Raw genomic sequence first — 19,647 nt, 5'->3', positions numbered from 1 at the left:
AGCTCTCAAGTGTTAGAAACAATAATGCAAGCAGATTTTCTGGGCTGCCAAATGCACATTCTGGTGTAGGTACCAGTCTAATGACATGAATGCAAAAAGAAGTAAAGTCCACATCTGTAATGATGGCAGTTGAAAAATCAGTTAGAAAATAAATCTAATGGTGCTGGAAAATGGTAATGAAGGGTGTGATGACAAAAAACAGCTTTCAGTATATGATACAGAGGTATGTGATTTTCCACAGATTCCCTAAAATAAAAGGTAGGAACTAACCAAGATAATGGATAGCACTACTGGAAAAAATGAAAGAAATAATATCAGCTGTATAAAAAAGAAGCCTCATTAAACATCTTTTTAAATGGCAATAGCCTACAGAGTGTGACATCACAAATAGCTATGATGTTTAAGATCTTGATACAAAAAACAAACAGGAATGAAATAAATGACAAAAAAATGAGCAAACATGTTGCCTTTCGACACATTGATGTAATTCCACTGGATATGACTTCTGAAAATCGAAAGATCAAAGAAGCAGAGAGACAAAAAATTTAAAAAAAATTTCCTTGAAATTCTTCATCCAAGGACTACTGTGAAGAGATAATCCCACAAGACTTACTCAGTAATTACACAAATCAGACTGGGATGGATTGGGCAGAATACAGAAATGAATTATACAAAGACAGCATATTATAACAATAAAACTCCCTAATAGTTCACTAATAAAAAAGACAACCAGTGTTCCATGTTCTGATGAGCATAGCAAAGCAGAGCAGACAGTGAAATTGACCTGCAAAAGAAAAATTACGTACAGAAACACTATGCACTGCAGTTTCTCATTGTAGAGAACATTAGTACTACTGAAGCAAAAATAATAATGTGGGAAGAGACCACAACATGTTTATTTGTTGTTTTTGACCAGAAAGTATATCACGCGTCTTATATAGTACAATTAACCTCATTTATACTAATAGGAGAATATGCTAGAAACAATACAAAATTAACAGAACATCTACAAAAACTTTTGTGAAGGCTTAAAAATTAAATACAAGGCCACTGTCAATGAGCATAAGCTCAGTAACAGTACTGTAAATTAAAAAATATAAAAAGCAAGCGATCTTGTCTTTGAATACAAATAAAAAATGTCATTTATCAACTATATGAAGGACTCTGTGTTTTACTACCACCCAATGGGGAAACATATGCATGCAATATCATGACAGAGTTAACAGAACTGGAAATTGTTGATGTTATACTTTAAGATGCAAATATAATGGCTGTAATTATTGTACACTTCCTGTGAACAACATTACTTTTAAATCTCAATGATGTTTAGAATATGTGTAAATCCATGGAGTGAGCTATCCAGCAGATCAACGCATCAGGCCTATAACGTGATATAAGCTTCTGAGGTATGGTCGTGGGAGCCAACAGTGTAGAGGAAAGCCGTGTTGTTTCTATTGTACAGATCTTTCATGAAGTTAGGTCATAGGAGAAATCTATTCCCCACTCTACCCCAATTACATAATCAGTTCTGAGGGTTTATGTTTCAAGTAGCGGTCATTAAACTAGGAGGTAGACTGTGGCTACTTGTAACCATCTTTTGAGGAATAATCAAAAGTTTTTGAAACTTGTAGTGCATCAGCCCAAATGGTCAAATAACATCCCGCGTGAGCTAAGTGGGCTGTTAAGAACAGAGATGCCACACAATCTCTGCCAGTGCATCGTATACCTAGTATTACTATCAAGCCTCAGTTTGATGCATTGTCTGCCTGTCAACTTCAAAGTTCTGCAGCTGTTATATGTTTACAGTAGAGAACTTACTCATTCAGGAACTAACACAGTAAAAAGTGTTCACAGGTGTCAGAAAGCTGCATAAATTACATCAATCAAAGACAGAGGAACAAGTAGAGTATTACAGTCACTGAAGGTAACTAGTATCAACACACCTCAAATGTAAGTTCGGGCAAAAAGAAAAAAAAGAAAAAGAAAAAAAATTGGAACAATACACAAATAATATTTTTGAGATGATCATGGTGGTAAAGCATCATACCAACTATTCTAAGCAAATGCTAAGAAAATCTAAATATACTAATTTTAAATAGTTAATTCTTAATTTAACTGCAAATAGTGCTGCTAATGGGAAAATGTGCTGAGAATAGCTGAAGTGGAACTTCCAGTCTTTGAAAGTGAACAAAGAGAGCTTTAAACAAACACTATTATTTTGATACTGTACCTTTGTCAGAGCAATTGTTGAAACGTTTTAAAAATCAGAGAAGTTCATACTTAGACTATTATCTACTGCACAGTGATTGTGAGGATGTATATGATGTATATGGATATTGTGCAGTTCTGTGAGATCCTATTTGTATAAACTAAATAATATTAATGGCAATTTTTATTGACACCTTTATAAGAGAGGCAACAGAGTATATAATATTTATAGCTGGTGTACTCCACTAAATGTTAATTTTCTACATTTTGTTTTTCATAAAATTGTCAAACTAGCTGACCACCTAAACATACTTTGGTCAATGAATTTAATACTAAGCACCCCAACATGAGGTTCCGACAAGGGTCAACTTGGGAGAATCATTGAGAGATGGCAGGACGAGGAAGTGGTAGTAATGAACTTTGTTTAAGTTACAAAAGTAATTGGACCAATTCAGCAGCCCGATGGAGTTGATATCAGTCATATGTAACAGCATAGCCAGGCATGCTGAAAGAAGATATTACAAGATTACTAGGGACCCAATCATCATCTAATATTTAACACACTTAATAATTCCCTAAATGAACAAACACTATCAACTACAACCTTCAAGTGTGTTGTTAAACAGAAAGCTGACTGGGGGGCATATGAATCCCTTGTTACTGAGGAGATAAATAATTTGCAGGTCCAGGGAACATTGCACGACTAGTGCAATAATTTCATCCACATTGTTGAGAGCACGTTCTCTTTATCAAATCCACGTACTGATTAATGTCTCATGGTTGGGGTTCACAGTCATGTAAAATTTTGTTAAGGGAAATCATGTCCATTGACTGCAGAGGTTTCTTAGTTCTCAATTGCAAATTCAGCCTTAAGGCCATTATCAAGTGGTACTGCAAAAGATTTTTCTTCAACACTTGTCACACCTTAAAATCTTCTGACATGTGCACACGTCATTGTCAGGACTCAATCTTTTCACTGTAATAATATAGCAGTATTGAATGAGAGCTCATTGTTGAAGTGAAAACATTTGCAGTACCACTTGATAATGGCTTTAACACTGAAACTGCAATTGTGAAATAAATAATCTCTGCAGTCAATGGTGAATATGACGTCCTTTAACAAAATCCAGGTACCTTCTGTTGTACCCTCAGACACAGTCACCAACTGCATTGTGGGAAGAGGAATACAAAAAAAAGTACTGAAGAATAAAAAGTACTCCCCACCCCATAAGACATATAAACAAATGAGATCTGATGGCAACTATTTGCATTACCTGCATTCAGGAAAGGGTTAAAAAAACTGTTGCAAAATAAAAAAACAAAGTTTGGGAAAAAGTTAAATGAGTACATAGGACAGCCCTTAATCTGTGTTATCTAAGTAACCCTTCACTGTACAGAATGTAGTGCTTAGTAGGCACCATTTAACTGCCATTTTAAATTAATTTCTTTTAGTAAAACTCTTTTATCGCCCTGATCAATTTATTGTACAGTTTTATTCCTTGGTAGAAAATGCTGTTTTGGATTTTATGTTAAGCTTATTCTTTCTTGGTAAACGCAAGTTCAGTCAAGCTCTTGTTCCATAGTCATGAACAGAGCTGTTTGTACAATACTTGTTGATGTTATTTTCAATATGTATGACTGACTGGTGCAATTAAAATCCCCAGTGTTTTGAACAGGTCTTTACAATGAGCTCGATTACTATTTTTAATTGTTATTCTTATGATCCTTTCTGTTTTTCATAGTGTCACATATGAATAGATTGTAACTAAAAAGACACTGGTTTTTTACAAAGTGATGCATGAACTCTAAGGGCATAACATTAAGTATCCCTTTGTGTTCTCACAATGAACTGAGAATCAATATCATTTCTTGCTTTTTTTTTTTTAATGCAGTATGTGAAGGTGCCATGTACATTTAAATTACAATGTCATTGTCCCTCTTAAGACTGAAATTTATGGAATTGTTTTCTTTATGTTTAGTATCACCTTATCAGAGGTGTGAATCATGTGAAATACTTGTATCTAAAATGAAAATATGAAATGCTAGAAATACCTATTTTTACTTGAAATACTTCTTTCAAAAAGCATTTTCTGTTTTATTTGAAATAAAGAAAATATAGATTTTTGTATTTGAGTATCTTAGGTTCAAATGCAGCTATGTGAACAAAAAACAAAATTTGAGTTAGACCCACCCTCTTGTACGGTTTTTCACTGGCTATAAATGCCATATCAATTAGGCTGCAAAAAATGACTCGAATGCATTTAAAATGCGGTGGAAAAATCAAGTGCATGTACAAAGATGGCCATGTCTTCAACACATTAGAATGTTAAACTGGTAAAATCCTAATCAGTTCCAACAGGGGCCAAGTCTTAAGGAATCATGGCCGCCAACAAAGGGTATGGATGCAGAACTGGGCATGTCATCTTGGCACATGTTACACATTATAAAAGCTGCAGTTCTGAGCAGCCTGTGACTAAAATGTTTAGTCTGGTAGTACTGGAGAGAATCTCATATGTTTTTGCTCCTATTGTTCCCTCGTAAGAAGAAACATATGAGAAGGTGGTGTTTTAAGATAAATTGACCAGCTGGCACGCTCGTTCCATTGTTGATTTTAGAAAGACTTTGTGGTTGGTTTTACTGTAGGACAGTCTGAAATTGACACAGATAATGAAGAGGAAACTTCTACTATTGAAGAACATGTTGATGAACCTGGCATAAATAGTGCCGAGAGCAGTGTTAGTGATGACAAGCCACAAGAATCTGTGGTTCCAGGAAGAGAGAAAAGATACAGAGCAGTGGAAACGAAATGTTGAGAAAAAGAAGAAGTAAGGAAGACCACTTCTTATAGTAATATTCATATATTTATAAGTTACTGTTGTTCCCCCCCCAGTCTACCTTCAGATACCAACCGAAAAGGTTTCTGCAGATGCCGAACTGTAAACATCCTGCTGAAAGCTGAAACGTAAATAACTCACTATGAGAATGTATGGTGGATCCATGAACATTTTTAAGAATAAAGTAACCCTGACTGGTAGAGAATCTGTATCTGACAGCATGCCGCCATGTCATCTCCTTGAAAAACTGATCTTAGAGGGACAAGTGTCAAGAAAGCAACTAATTACAAACTTTGTACTCCCAAAAAGATGTGAAGGAGTTTCTAAAAATGTAAGGGTTTGCAGAGTGGCTTTTGTGACGTTTTTCAGGTAAAAAAATGAGACTCAGTATAATTGTCAGAGTATGAGGAATTGTTCCTCACCTGCAACCACTGAAAGAAGAGGTGGTGACAGAAGAATGAAGTTGTGTGAAGATCAGAAAACTACAGTTGTCAGACACATTGAATAATTCCAGCCTATCAAAAGTCACTATTCTAGAGAAAAATGCTTCATTACCAATATTTGATTTGAGCAGTGTGTTACATGTGAAAGTAAAGTGGGAAATGTTTTGTAAGAACATCCCAATCTGTATGTAAAGTATGACACTACGACAGTGTTTTGCAATAATTTTAATATCAGTTTCAGAGCACCTTGTGTTGACACATTTTCTACATACTTATCCCTACAAACAAAGATTTCCTTAGAAAATTGACCAATTGAAAAGAATAATTTGGAACATCAGCTCATAGCTCACAAAATTCAGAGTAATATATTTTATGAAATACTGAAGGAAGACATCAATGGTCAACCTATTTAAAGTTATGACTGGCAGAAGAATTCAGTCCTCCCAAACCAGGTAGCCTATTAGTCAGGACATATGTACTTACATAATTTAACGGTCTTATGAAGTTCTTCTAGAAGTACTCAGATGAAACGAAAATGTGACCTTCGCTGCAGAACAAGTTTGCAAACATGTTGAACCAGGCTGCTTCAACACTTTGTCATCACCTGCTTCATGCTGATTTGGATGATGTCACCAAACTACATCTCTTTTCGGATTAATGCAGTGGGAAAAATAAGAATGTGACAACAATTGGGACGAAGACACAGAGGAATTAAAGACATAAGCTGTCAGCCAATATTGATTTATATCAATGGGGCAGATTGAAAATTTGTGCCAGACTGAAACTGTTTCCAAAGATTTCCCCATTTTCATAAAAGATGTAATTAACATTAAGTCTGAAGTGAATAACTAACACTAATTAAAATTATTACTGTATCTTATCAGAGTTCAAGTTTTGTATTTTTATCTAAAGGTTTGAACTTCTCTAAAGATTTAAAATAGAACAACATTTCAGCATTTTCTTCGTTTAAGTTTCTCCCTTTCACATTATTTTAAAATACAGCTGTTATCTACCATAATTCCTGACATAGCCAGATATGCACCTGAATTACTTCTATGGCTGGTTGTGCAACCAACTGCATTTCTATCATGGCCACTGGTGCAGTTGCACAAGTGGCTAACTCAACCATTTGGTTGAAAAATAGGCTAAACATGATTTCTAATACAAAACTAATAATTTAGTGGTTAATGTAGTAGTACTGCAGCACGTTCATCATTAGGTCATAATGGTTTTTCATTTTTATTGAGAAAATAACCACTTTTACAACACTGTCATGAGAGCAAGGGTACAATTTTCCATTGTTCCCCAAAAACCTATCAGCATCAACTTAGATGCCATTTCCACCTGGGCTACTCATTTGTAAAATGGAAAATGCTTCTCTTGAATTTTATTATTTCACACTTCATAGTTATCATTCATTTAATGAGATGTGTTTAAACAAAAGTAGTTCTACAGTGGATACAGATGGCGCAGTAAGCCCTGTCAAGTGAATATAGTCATGTCCCTAGTTATTAGAAAAGACAGTAAGACTTGAGCAAACATTATTAACAATATGTGAGAGGTTACAAAATAATTGGCACACCATAGTACTTGGAGTCTAGATTTTGGATGATTATGTATTGCAGTCTGTTATTTCCATAAATGAAGAGTGACAATGGAAAACATTCTAACTACCAAATCTGTCATGTGTCAGGACACTGAAAAAACAAGGAATCTCTGTTTCATCTCAGAAACCATTTGGGCATAGGGCCACATGAAGATTTTTGCTTCAAATGATTGAGACACTCTGTATAAACATGGATAGCCATCTGAAGATGAACCTCTTGGTTTAAAACTGATAGTGATGCTATTTGTGTAAATACACTATTGCGAGGTGGCGGGGGGAAATCTCTGCACCTGAAAAGACAATGTCGATTTTGATCCAATGATGGCATATGCCACCTGGAGGATAGTAGATGTACTGTTAATGGTTTCAATGTCAACAGATAGCATAGTGACATAGGGAACAGAACGCCATCTGAGTCTACCCTTTAGTAGGGAATGCTCACAGCCAGAAGGCTCAGTGTGGTGCAAATGGGCAAAGCAATTAAGTGACTGTGCCACAAAGATGGTTGGTTGGTTGAATTGGGGGAGGGAACCAAACAGTGAGGTCATCAGTCCCTTGAACTAGGATTGCAGGAAGCAAAGGAAGAACAAGACAAACAGCACAGTCCAATCAACAAGCAAATAACGAGGGTTAAAGGAACGTCAGGGCATCAGGAAGAGGAAAGAACACGAGGGGGGTGAATAGAAACGAGGAGAGCAAGTTGCCCTAGAACTGCTACGCACAGTGAGGGGCCAGCACCAATACCAACCTATCCAGATACCCACTCCAAACCATTATCACGATACAATGGGGATAACATCAGCAGAAGAAGACACAAGAAAAGGAGAAACAGAACGCCACAACCGACCAGACTAAAATATAGGGAAAGTCAGGGAGAACCTGATGAGTGTGGAGGCAAGTTCAAGACCTCCATAACAAACGCATATGCTACCTGAGGGACTAATTCCAGAGGAAGATGCAGGGACTTATACCTAAGAGTACAAACCACTTTTGCAAAGAAAATTGAGAACAGACTTAACCATGCAAAAGTCATCCACTAACGCCCAAGACAAGAAAGGTGGGAGGGCATATTTAGTGCGAAGGGCCAAAAGGCAGGGGCAGTCCAGCAAAATATGGATCACAACGAGCGCAGCCCCACAACTACAAAGGGAGAGCTGTTCATTGTGTGCCAGAAGAAGCTCCCTTTCAGTAAAAGGTTCATTACAGGATCCAGTCTGCAAGGGGTAAAACATAAGTGGGAAGCTTCAGCCTGCTGTTTCCAGAGGAGAAAGGCAGCTGGATAGGAGGTTGATGCTCATGCTGCCACAAAATGTGTTCTGAGGTGTTCTGTAAAAGAGTGGCAGTCACGATAATTTACACACACAGGTAGTGGAACACAGGGCTTCCCTCATGGACTGGATGTCCACAGCCACCACATGGTGTCCGCCATGAAACACAACCACCAAAAGTACCTCATGGGTGGCAAGACATATGGTTTCACATCACATCAGTAACAAACCTTAATCTTGACCACCTCTGTGGGGGAATCTCCCTCAAAAACCAGAATAGAGGTGCCGGTATCAGTGTGGTTGTCTTTATGAGCCTTCCGCACACATCGAACAAAATGAACACTTTGTTGCTACAGATTAGCCCACAGTTCTTCATCAGTTTCAAGGATGAGGTCCCCATGAAAAATCATTCCCTGGACCATGTTTGGAGACTGGTCAGGGGTAATAGACACTGGAACATCACCTAGATGATCACAAGCATGAAGAGCTGTGTACTGGGTGGCAAAAGAAGATTTGATCTACCATGAGTCCGACCACAACTTACCAAGAGATTCCTCTTCGTAAACTCATCCTCGATATTCTCCACAAAGAACAACAGCCTTATGGTGGAGAATGTGCCCCCATCCATTCTAGTACAGATTACATTGCGGGGAATGTGCTTCATCCTAAGACGGTGAGCCTAAACCTCCTCCTCGGGTGTAGCCAGGGAAGGGAAGGGAAGGGAAGGGAAGGCTGCAGGGTCATACGAAGCAGTATTCAATGTTCTGTTACCATTCAACCAGATGGCTGTTTGTGAACGCCCAGATTTTTGCAACTTGATACAGTCCATGTGCCAAGAAACCACCTTGATACTACCCACTCCAATCAGGGGCTTCCCCCATGGGTGGCATCCAGCCACAGCATGGGCTGCCTGGAAGGTGGCTGTTGCCAGAAGTTCCCATGCTCCAAGATGACAAGCAACCACTTATTGGCACACATGGGCACGCAGCAGCTCAGGTATCAGTAGTAGTGTGATCCCTGTGTTGGCATGGGACTCAAGTCAGATGGTTACATAACAGCCCCACCACATAGACTGGCTACACATGCTGGTGGCCTAGAAGGGCAGAGGGGAGGGGCTATGGTGGGCACAGAATAGGGGAAGGATGGGGGAGAGGGGGGGGAGTAGAACCCATGCTGTAGATGCCAGGGAGGGAGTTCTTGTCCAAATGGATCACAATAAAGACAGAAAATTTAGAAGTGAAGGTGCCACATAAGTTGGACATGCTGTGTCAGTTGTGCAATCATTCTGTTACCATTGATCACGTGAACATTCTCACATCTATAGATAGGGTTCTGGATGTCCATGCAGCACAGACACATGCCAGGATCATCATACAGTAAAGCAGCAGTGGCAGATCGTACAGCTACCACAGCAGAGAGAAGAGGGTTTGTGAGCCCTTACATGTCAACACAAACTGTTGTGAACCAGTTTTTGGTGTGGGACTACAGGCATTGCCTTGTAGTGTGCATTCACCCCAGGCACAATGGCCCCACGCCAGGCCTAATGGTCTGGGGTGTAGTAAGTTACAATTCTAATTCACCTTTGGTGCTTCTGGAAGGGACGTAACCAGTGCTCAGTACATGCTGAATATTGTTAGATCTGTTCTCTAGTCATTCTTGCAACAAAGAGGTTACATTTTGTTGCAGTATGATAATGCTCGCCCTCATACTGCCATGAAACTCAACACGCTCTCCAAGATGTGCAGCATCTGGCCAGTACGATCTCTGGAATTGTCTCCAATTGAGCATATGTGGGATATGATGGGACGAGAAGTGACTTGGGCGACACATTAACCAACAACTCTTACAGAACTACATGAACAGTTCAAGCACACAAGGAATAATGTATCCCAGGACAGCACTCCTCAACTATATGATTGACTGGATGTCAGAGTCGAAGTCCGCACTGCTGCCCGTGAAGGCTACATAGACCATATACTAATATGGGTATGTCAATGTGGGTCAACACCTGGAACCTCAGAACCACTTGTGCTATTGATCTGTAAATGTAATCATTTCATGTACTCCATATGCACTGTTGCAACAATAGGTCCTGACTGAATTAGAAACCTTTAAAAGCGTGCACTATTTTTTTTTTCCTGGTAGTGTAAATAGGATTACTAACAATGGCCAATTGCTGTTTTCTTCTTTGCAATCATCATCATCCTGTATTTTGTACAAAGTCACAGTCTAAAAAACATCAGTTTTCCACAAAATAGCAGGAAGAAGGTTTTTGTTGCAAGTTCCATTAATACTGAGGCACTATGTTTTATTTCTGATAATACAAGTACAGAAATACAGCATTAGGTTACTAACCAGTAGAATTGTAGTCAACAAAAACTGATTCCCTTATCTTTCTAATTTTTGAATTCGAGAGCGAAGTACAGCTTGGCACAATGACCCTGTGCCACCTACTACTGCACGTTTGAAAGACTCGATTCATAGTTTGTCACCTGCATCAAGTCTAGGGACATACTGCACAGTTCCGAGGAAAAAATAGCACTGAAAACATGTTTTGTGAGAAAACAACACATATAACATTTTCATTATCCACACTTCATTAGTATTTTGGTTCGGACAGTTTTAACCTTAATACACAAAGGAATTGCAGACACTGGCTGCATGTGGGCAATGATTGTAATCAAGCAGAAACTTGAAAATTTGTACTGGACTGGAGTCTGAACCCAGGTCTCCTGCTTGTTAGGCAGATGCTCTGACCACTAAGCCATACGGACATAGTAGTCACTGCAAATGCATGGGCTATCCCAGAATGCCTCCCGTCAAACACAAATTCTCAACTTATCCACACACTAGTAATGTCGTGCCTCTTGTCCATTATCCTCATTACTCACAGCATTTTACTGATTCCTGTAAGAGTTCGAGCTTGGTGTGCATCTGCACTGACAAGATCATTGGCTGTGTCGCCTTAATCATATATTGGTGACTGTTCTATTGGACATGTCTGAAAGATAGGCACCACATATATATACCTAGTTGTGACTGTTTCGCACATGCCCATGTTCTTGTTGCTATTGAATGCTACCTTTCCCAGTATCCTTCAGACTCCAGATCTACTACTTCATTGCTCATACACCTTGCTAACTTTATCCTAACTCACAACTTCTTCTCCTTTGAAAGGCAGGTACACAACCAATTACAGCACAGCCATTGTGCACCTGCATGGCACCTTCCTAAAAACAACATTTTTAAGGGCCATCTAGAGATCTTCTTAGCCTCCCAGAATGATATATTTTGGGTCTGGACAATCTATCCTCATTACATCACAATCTCAACACCTTCTCTCCCATCTGCTTCAGCTTTCTAGATGAGACACCCTCCTCTCTGATGACACCATCCACATCTCTGTTCACATTAAACCCACCAACCATCAACAGTACCTATATATTTCAACAACTGTCATTCCTTCCACACCAAAAAAATCCCTCCTATACAGCATGGCCACCCACGGACAGCATATCTGCAATGACAAGAATTCCCTTCATCAGTATGCTGAGGGTCTCACCCAGGCCTTCACAGACAGGCACTATACGCCAGACCTAGTCTGCAAGCATATCTCCCATGCTGTTTCACCACACAATCCCAGTCCTCCCACCAGCCCCCAAGAATGAGCTAGAAAGAATTGTCCCCTTTGTCACCCAATACCACCCTGGGCTGGAATAACTGAGCCACATCCTTTGTTAAGGCTTTTATTACCTACCATCATGCCCTGAAATGATGGATATCCTACCCAAGATCCTTCTCACCCCTCCTTGCCTGTTTCAATGGCTGATTCACATCCAGGGCCATCTGGGTCCAACACTCCACCACCACTTCTTTGAATTGTGCTGATGGGAGTCATCCTTACTGTTTCCGAAATTATCCTGGCCTGAACCTAGATATAACCTACACCCTCCACCTAACAGTTTCCGACCCATCCTGTCGCTGCCTCCCTATTCCTGCCCCACACTCTCTTTGTGTCTCACCCTCTGCTAACACACCTGCCTTTCTTACCCCTTCCCCACTCCTCTCCTTTTCCACACAACCCTCAACGAGTGGTGCAAGTCTCTTGCTCCTCATGATGGATTCAATCCTGGCAGCTAATACAGAAAAGCACTGCCTAAACAGAGTAACCACATCTCAATCGCTGATGACTTTACTATTTACTTACCTTAAGGCAACAAGAAAGATACTGCTAAATTAACCTCAGCTTCAATACAAATCTTATAACAAAATAATAGATAAAAGGAGAAACCTAAATTAGTGTCATTTACATGTAATTAAAACACTTTTAATAGAAATATCTTACAATCTAAAAGTTCTCAAGTTTCCAACATCAAGTTCAAACTTCCATAAACAGTGGGGTTCATCTCAACACTGGCAGTTAATCAACAACTCCCTTCACAATATTACGTTTAAAAAATAATTGTTCTGTAATTGGACTGTAAAAAATCTTTGTTGAAAAGCAGGAGAATTTTTTTTCAACATTAAATCTCATAAAAGAAATGCACTGCCAGGACTATCATTAAGCTATGAAGAACCAATTGTTTTGCAGTAAATACTGTCCTAGAAGCTTCACTGTAGTGAGTGAGAGAAAAAGTGTGGCAACTGATTCAGGCAGAGCTGCTACACTGTTTGCAAATGTCATGCTGAATATGAAAGATGTGAAATCTTTTATGGAGTACATAAATGAGAGAATGGGAGCCATGACATCATTTGTATGAAAGTTCAGTTCACTGCCACTTTCAAAAATGTATTTTAATTTTTAATTCTGAGTTTTCTTGTTCCAGATGCATTCTACACAGTTCAGTATTCACTGGAAATAAAGTCTTCATTCACATAGAAGACCCATCGTGCAATACAAAATACAACCCTCCAATCAATAACGATTAATGGTTGTTAGTTTAGAATCATATGTGGAACACAAAAAATGGTGTGAGAAAACACCACCACTTGGTACAGAGAACCCACTGGCCAGTAGATAGGTAGGTCCATATCACGGGTTGCAGATATGGAGATGCATAAAAGAACAGTGGTAGTGGTATGATATACACACAAATGCAGATGAGAGGGAGAGCACAACAGGCAGACCAGTAAAGGGACTCTTACAAGCTCACTATTTATTGTGCAATAATACTGTGTCAGTATACTGCAGAAAGTCTGAGGTCAAGAACAGAACAATATTTGCGCCATTGTAGTGTAGTTGTTGGTGCTGAACTCTGATGTACTGCTACTGCAATCATTATGTGCTGCAAAAAGAAAAGGAAGAGGAAGCAGCAATGGGTGAAAAAGAGACTTGGATGGTATTCTAAATACAGCCATACCAAAACGCTAAGAACTTGCAGTAGAGCAACATTACTATCAGAAAATTTTAAGGATGAGCAAGGAATATTTCAGTGAATTGGTGAATCATGTTACCCCTTATGTACACAGAAAAGATACTGTCCAAATACTCATCGAATTTGGCTTTCCATAATGCTGGAAAAGAACTACAAACCCAAAAAGAGTATGATACATTATTGTAGAGAATCGATAGGTTGTGCTGTTATGTATCCTTCAATAGATAATTCAAGCTTCTGAAATGAGTAAATAAGCAGTTGCAGTTTTATTTCTCTGCATTTAAGCACTTCTGTTGAATGTTACTACAGCTAATACCTGAATAAGTATTACAAATGAGACCGTGCTGGGAAGTATTGCTTCCAAATTTTTTATGTGAAAACTCTTACAGGTTTTTAAATAAAACAAACATCGTTAACATTCTATATCTGTAGTCTTCATGTCCACATATTTGCAGTCCTCGGCTGCTAGGAAGCTCCGAACTGTAGCATGTAACTCGGTGGTGTGTAAGGTAACAATGTCAGTGCGTAAGAAACAGCATGCTGTAATTAAGTTTCTAATTCAAAGAGTTTGTCCACACATGGAGCACCCTCTCCTTCATTACGACAATGCCAGACCACACACAAGCACTGCAACATGTGCAGCAATCCAGTGCCTTGGGTTCACCGACATCAATCATGCTCCATACAGTGCCAACTTGGCCCCATTTGATTTTCACCTGTTTCCACAACTCAAAGAACATCTTTGAGGGCTTCACTCTGATAGTCACGAAGCTTCATCACTAAAGTTAAACATTCTACAGTGATGGTATCAACAAACTGATTGCTTGGGAGAAATGTGTTCATCCTCAGAGTTACTGTGCTTAAATATGTAGATGTGAAGAATAAAGATTTAGAACGTTAACAACATTTTCTTTATTTATAAAGCTTTCTAGTCATGTGTAGGCTGCAAAATGCTGAACAGACCAGTAAGTGAAAAGTCACTGACTGAATGCAAAAAGGCCTTATCATCAGTATTACATTTCAGAATTTAAAATCGTTACATATCCCGGAACTTCAAGTAACCAGTGGACATAACAGATATATGTCGTTATGGTAACAAACTTGAGCAGACTCCAGAGTTTTCACATTAAAAATTTGGAGGCATTACTTTTCAGCACCCCCTAGTATATAATCAAACTACTCCGCTAAAAGCACTTCAACAGACGATTCATTTCATCTGCCTTTGCTGATGTATGCATAGTCATATGGCATTGCTGTCTCCATTTTTTGCGTGTCTGCAAATCACAAAGTCACAGCAGGAACTGCGATGTATTGCATAATATCACATTTATACAGTACAATATATTAGGCAGACAACAATATTACTTATAGCTAGCTCTGCAGTCGCCTTCAATCTATTGCGCTAGTTGTCAATACTGCTCGCACAGAGCCAGTATTATTAGGAAATATTCAGTACTGTGCAGTAAATATTGGGCATGTTAGGGTCGCTTAAGGAAACAATGGAGAGGGGAAAGTGGGGGGCAAAGTGAGCAGTAAACCAGTGAGAACCCTAAAATGTATACATACGGATATATATATATATAATAGAGGGAAACATTCCACGTGGGAAAAATATATCTAAAAACAAAGATGATGTGACTTACCAAACGAAAGTGCTGGCCGGTTGATAGACACACAAACATACACACAAAATTCAAGCTTTTGCAACCAACGGTTGCTTCATCAGGAAAGAGGGAAGGAGAGGGAAAGACGAAAGGATGTGGGTTTTAAGGGAGAGGGTAAGGAGTCATTCCAATCCCGGGAGCGGAAAGACTTACCTTAGGGGGAAAAAAAGGACTGGTATACACTTGCGCGCGCACACACACACATCCATCCGCACATACACAGACACAAGCAGACATTTGTAAAGGCAAAGAGTTTGGGCAGAGATGTCAGTCAAGGCGGAAGTACAGAGGCCTCTGTACTTCCGCCTCGACTGACATCTCTGTCCAAACTCTTTGTCTTTACAAATGTCTGCGTGTGTGTGTGTGTGTGTGTGTGTGTGTGTGTGTGTGTGTGTGTGTGTGTGTGTGCCTGTCCTTTTTCCCCCCTAAGGTAAGTCTTTCCGCTCCTGGGATTGGAATGACTCCTTACCGTCTCCCTTAAAACCCACATCCTTTCATCTTTCCCTCTCCTTCCCTCTTTCCTGATGAAGCAACCGTTGGTTGCGAAAGCTTGAATTTTGTGTGTATGTTTGTGTTTGTGTGTCTATCAACCTGCCAGCGCTTTCGTTTGGTAAGTTTATATATATATAAAGAAAAAAGAGGTGTCTGAGGGGTAATGAAAGTGATGTATTAATTTCTTGTGCACTAAAATTTTGTAATAGAAGATTTGTTGAGATAATATTTTCCATTTCTCCTTATCTCACCCAACAGTGTTAAGTAACAGGTTGAGAGATTTATTTGTCAGCACTTCTATTGGCAAATACTATCTTACTTCAAACACGGAAAATGTAAATCACTGCTCTCAAGAAATCATAGTTTCCAGAATCTCCATCTTGATTTCTGTATTTTGTCCTATACAAGTGCAACCATTTTGGAAGCATAATTATTCAAATAATTATGATAGCACAAAATCATCTATAAAATGGACCGCAAATACACTATGTTTTTGGTATACTTACAATAATTACTACTACTACTACTACTACTACTACTACTACTACTACTACTGTTTGCCATCACAAACATTAGTTGTACCAGGTATCTAACAATAGTGGTTACCCAGGGTAACAAAATTTTAAGCCAACATTTGGGAGCTATTGTGCACTGAACTGTTTTAAGCAGTGTCTTCCAGTACTTCCAGCACAAACTTTCTCAGAAACATTCAGCTGAGTTCAAACAATGGAGCCATGCTTTTGGGATTGCCTGTCCATACAAAAAGTTTGTTATTTCATGGGATTAATTTTGTGGTTAAAAACACATAACTGTGATAAATTGTTATTCAAATCCAGCTACAAAATACAGTTCCCATTTTTTACATTATGTTGAGTTCAATAGTTGGAAGGGTCAATAAAACATATTTCAATTTTCATCTGTTATTACACTGCAGTTTAATTTGCACATAGAAAAAAATACAGCAGTAGACATTTGCTATTTTGAGTGGATTGAAAATGACAAATGATTAGGAGCTGTCACTCATAGTATCTGCAAATGAAGGCACCTGGAATCCATACATACAATAGTTTAAATTTCACCACCAAAATGAAATACTTTTCAATAACAATGAAAAAGTTTTGTTTTATTCTAATGAAGATCATTGGTTACTACAAAAAATTGTCTAAAAATACTGAGTATCCATGAACTTGTAAAATAACGATAAAAAGCATTCTGAAGCTACTCTGTTACAGAAAACATTTATCTTACATTACATGCTGCAAATTTAACTACATGATTATGATATACAGTTTAACACTTCGCAGATTTCTATACAGGCAATATTAATGAAAACTTCACTTAACTCATAACATGCACAAGGTGACAAAAATAATGTTTAAACAATTCATAAGAATCTCTCTAACCTCTTACACTTGTACAGAAAACACACACACACACACACACACACACACACACACACACACACACACACACACACACACACACAATTCAGAAACAATGTTACTTGTATGCACTGTACATTATATACATATTCCTACAAATTAAAACTTACAAGACCTGCATTGTCAGAAACTATAGAATTTTCTTCAGTAAGAAGCTTCATTATTACATCATATACTGAGTTAAAATTCTGTTCGATTCTGTATAAGAATAAGAATCTTGCCTCGCAAATTCTTCATTGAAAATAAAGAGCAAAATGTGCTGTATCTCTCTCTCTTATTTCATATTAATTTTCAGCATATATATTTTTATTAATATTTTGTGAATTGTTTCCTACATCAGCACTGCTTGTTAACATTGATTACACAAATGGTACTTTGGAACAGTCACATTAAAACAATGAACTCAAACTCAATAACCATTGAGGAATAAAATTTTAAGATGTGTACGGAGTGAATTAAGATCTACTTTTATGAAAATAGAATCTATATTCACAATTATCTACACACGTGCAGCTGATAGTAGCCAAAAAATACCATACACATTGAAAAAAAGCTATGTATCCAACAAAGTTAGAACAAGCATGTTGTACAAGAGGTACTAACACAGTTTGAATTTTCTCCTCAGGTACATCTGATATTAAACATCAAAAATTAATTAGTTTAAAAGGATTATTTGCCATTGTTAACATACAAAGAAAAAAGATAAAATGAGATTCAAACAGGAGGCAAAGCCCATAGAGTTGCAGTCTTGTCAGCGCTCGTACTGAGGAATGAGAATTCAGTTGGATGCCAACGCCCCGAAATTACCTTGTCTTGATGCTGTGCCACGACAACACTTGGCAGAGGTAGAGTCAGATCACCTAGAAATGTTTAAAAACAAATACCTTGTACACAAATTTAGAGATGGCATTACATATTATTGGCATATATTTTCTGCAAAATTGGAACACAGAGTGCATATTGTGTCTAATAGAACTTCACAGATTATGTCAACTTTGGCCTAAATTTAGAAAATGGAAAGATTGTGGTGGGTGGGGCAAGTTTAATGCCTCCAAGACATGATAAATTCAGCTAACACTGAAAATAGAAAGAGGATAAGAAATAACTAACAACTGATACAAAGGGGACAGATATGTCAGAATGGCACCTCTGAAGGAAAGAAACAGTTGCAAGCCTATACTACTACATACCGACAAGTTGTTGTTTAATGTTGTAACCAAAAGTATGGAAATGTAATTCAACTTTTTACATAATACTCCACTGGAAATATTAACTGAAATAATCTATATAATTTTTTTTTTTACAATAATGTACAGTTTCTCTGTTACTGCCAAGTGCAAGAAAGAAAATGCTCTGCTGTGCTGTGAAAATGTATGGTTTTGTTTTCTTTCTCACAATCAGTTTTAACTAATGATAGCAGGGCAGCATGTTTACACAAGTTGTTTCTCCTGTATACATATGGTCTCTCTATACAGTATGAATCACCTAAAATTTGCATGGCAAATGTTGCAGATATGGAAAGTGCTACTGAAGTACAGTTTTCACAAAATGGATTCATAGTCAGGGACTTGTATTGTTAGCCAACCAACAGTTTGTAATAATACTTCGGAAGTGTATATTTGTGCGAACATACACTTTTTTAAATGTAACAATGTCTATTGGTATTAACAAACTAAAAGTAGGGTAAATTAGAATGTCAGTGGTGTTTGTTGCAGGATTATTGCTTAAAAAGTTTCCACACTGACACTTGTTTCTACCATTCAATCTGCATAGCCACTAGGTACAAAATTGTTGTTTTCTTACCGTGTGCTTGTGTGTTCCCTGAGTGCTTTGCAGCTTGCTAGTCAGTTAATGTGTGATAGTCCGAGCAGTAGATCGTGAGTGGATGATGGGATCTACCAATGCAGAAAAAGCCAACATGCTCATGGTGTATGGAGACTGCAAGAAGAATGCAATTTGTTCTTGTACGGTGTGTGCAGCACGATACCCCAAAGGGATGTTAACCATCTCGGAAATTATTTATCAACCTCTTCAACAGGTTACATGAAAGTAGTAATATAACACCCAGACAACATAACACAAGGAAGTAAGTGGTGTCAGAAGAGGGGCACATTAATCTTCTTGCTGCTGTTGCAGTTGATCCGCATGTTACCTCGTGTGCAATTGAAAGAGGAGTGGCACGAATCAGGCAAGTGTCCTACACATTCCCCGTCAACGTAAGTTTCATCCCTATCACATTTCTCTCCATCAAGAGCTGCATGGAAACAACTATGGGAATCATGTTAAATTCTGTACATGGGTATTAAGACAGGATA

The 19,647-nt window shown here is 38.3% G+C and overlaps 1 protein-coding gene across 4 annotated transcripts in view; it reads right to left on the bottom strand.

Moving 5' to 3' along the window:
* Positions 1-16,806: 16,806 nt before the first annotated feature.
* Positions 16,807-19,647, bottom strand: part of LOC126480950 (WD repeat-containing protein 47) — a 702,106-nt gene continuing 699,265 nt past the window's right edge. For all 4 annotated transcript variants that reach the window (XM_050104374.1, XM_050104375.1, XM_050104377.1 and 1 more), the window contains one exon: positions 16,807-18,192. In XM_050104374.1, coding sequence (XP_049960331.1) covers positions 18,047-18,192 — 146 coding nt within the window. In that variant the 3' untranslated portion in view covers positions 16,807-18,046. The remainder of the gene's footprint in view (positions 18,193-19,647) is intronic.

This window comes from Schistocerca serialis, chromosome 5 (genome assembly GCF_023864345.2).
Source record: "Schistocerca serialis cubense isolate TAMUIC-IGC-003099 chromosome 5, iqSchSeri2.2, whole genome shotgun sequence".
In the NCBI taxonomy this organism is placed as follows: Eukaryota; Metazoa; Arthropoda; class Insecta; order Orthoptera; family Acrididae; genus Schistocerca; species Schistocerca serialis.
This window is presented reverse-complemented; position numbering and strand designations above follow the sequence as displayed.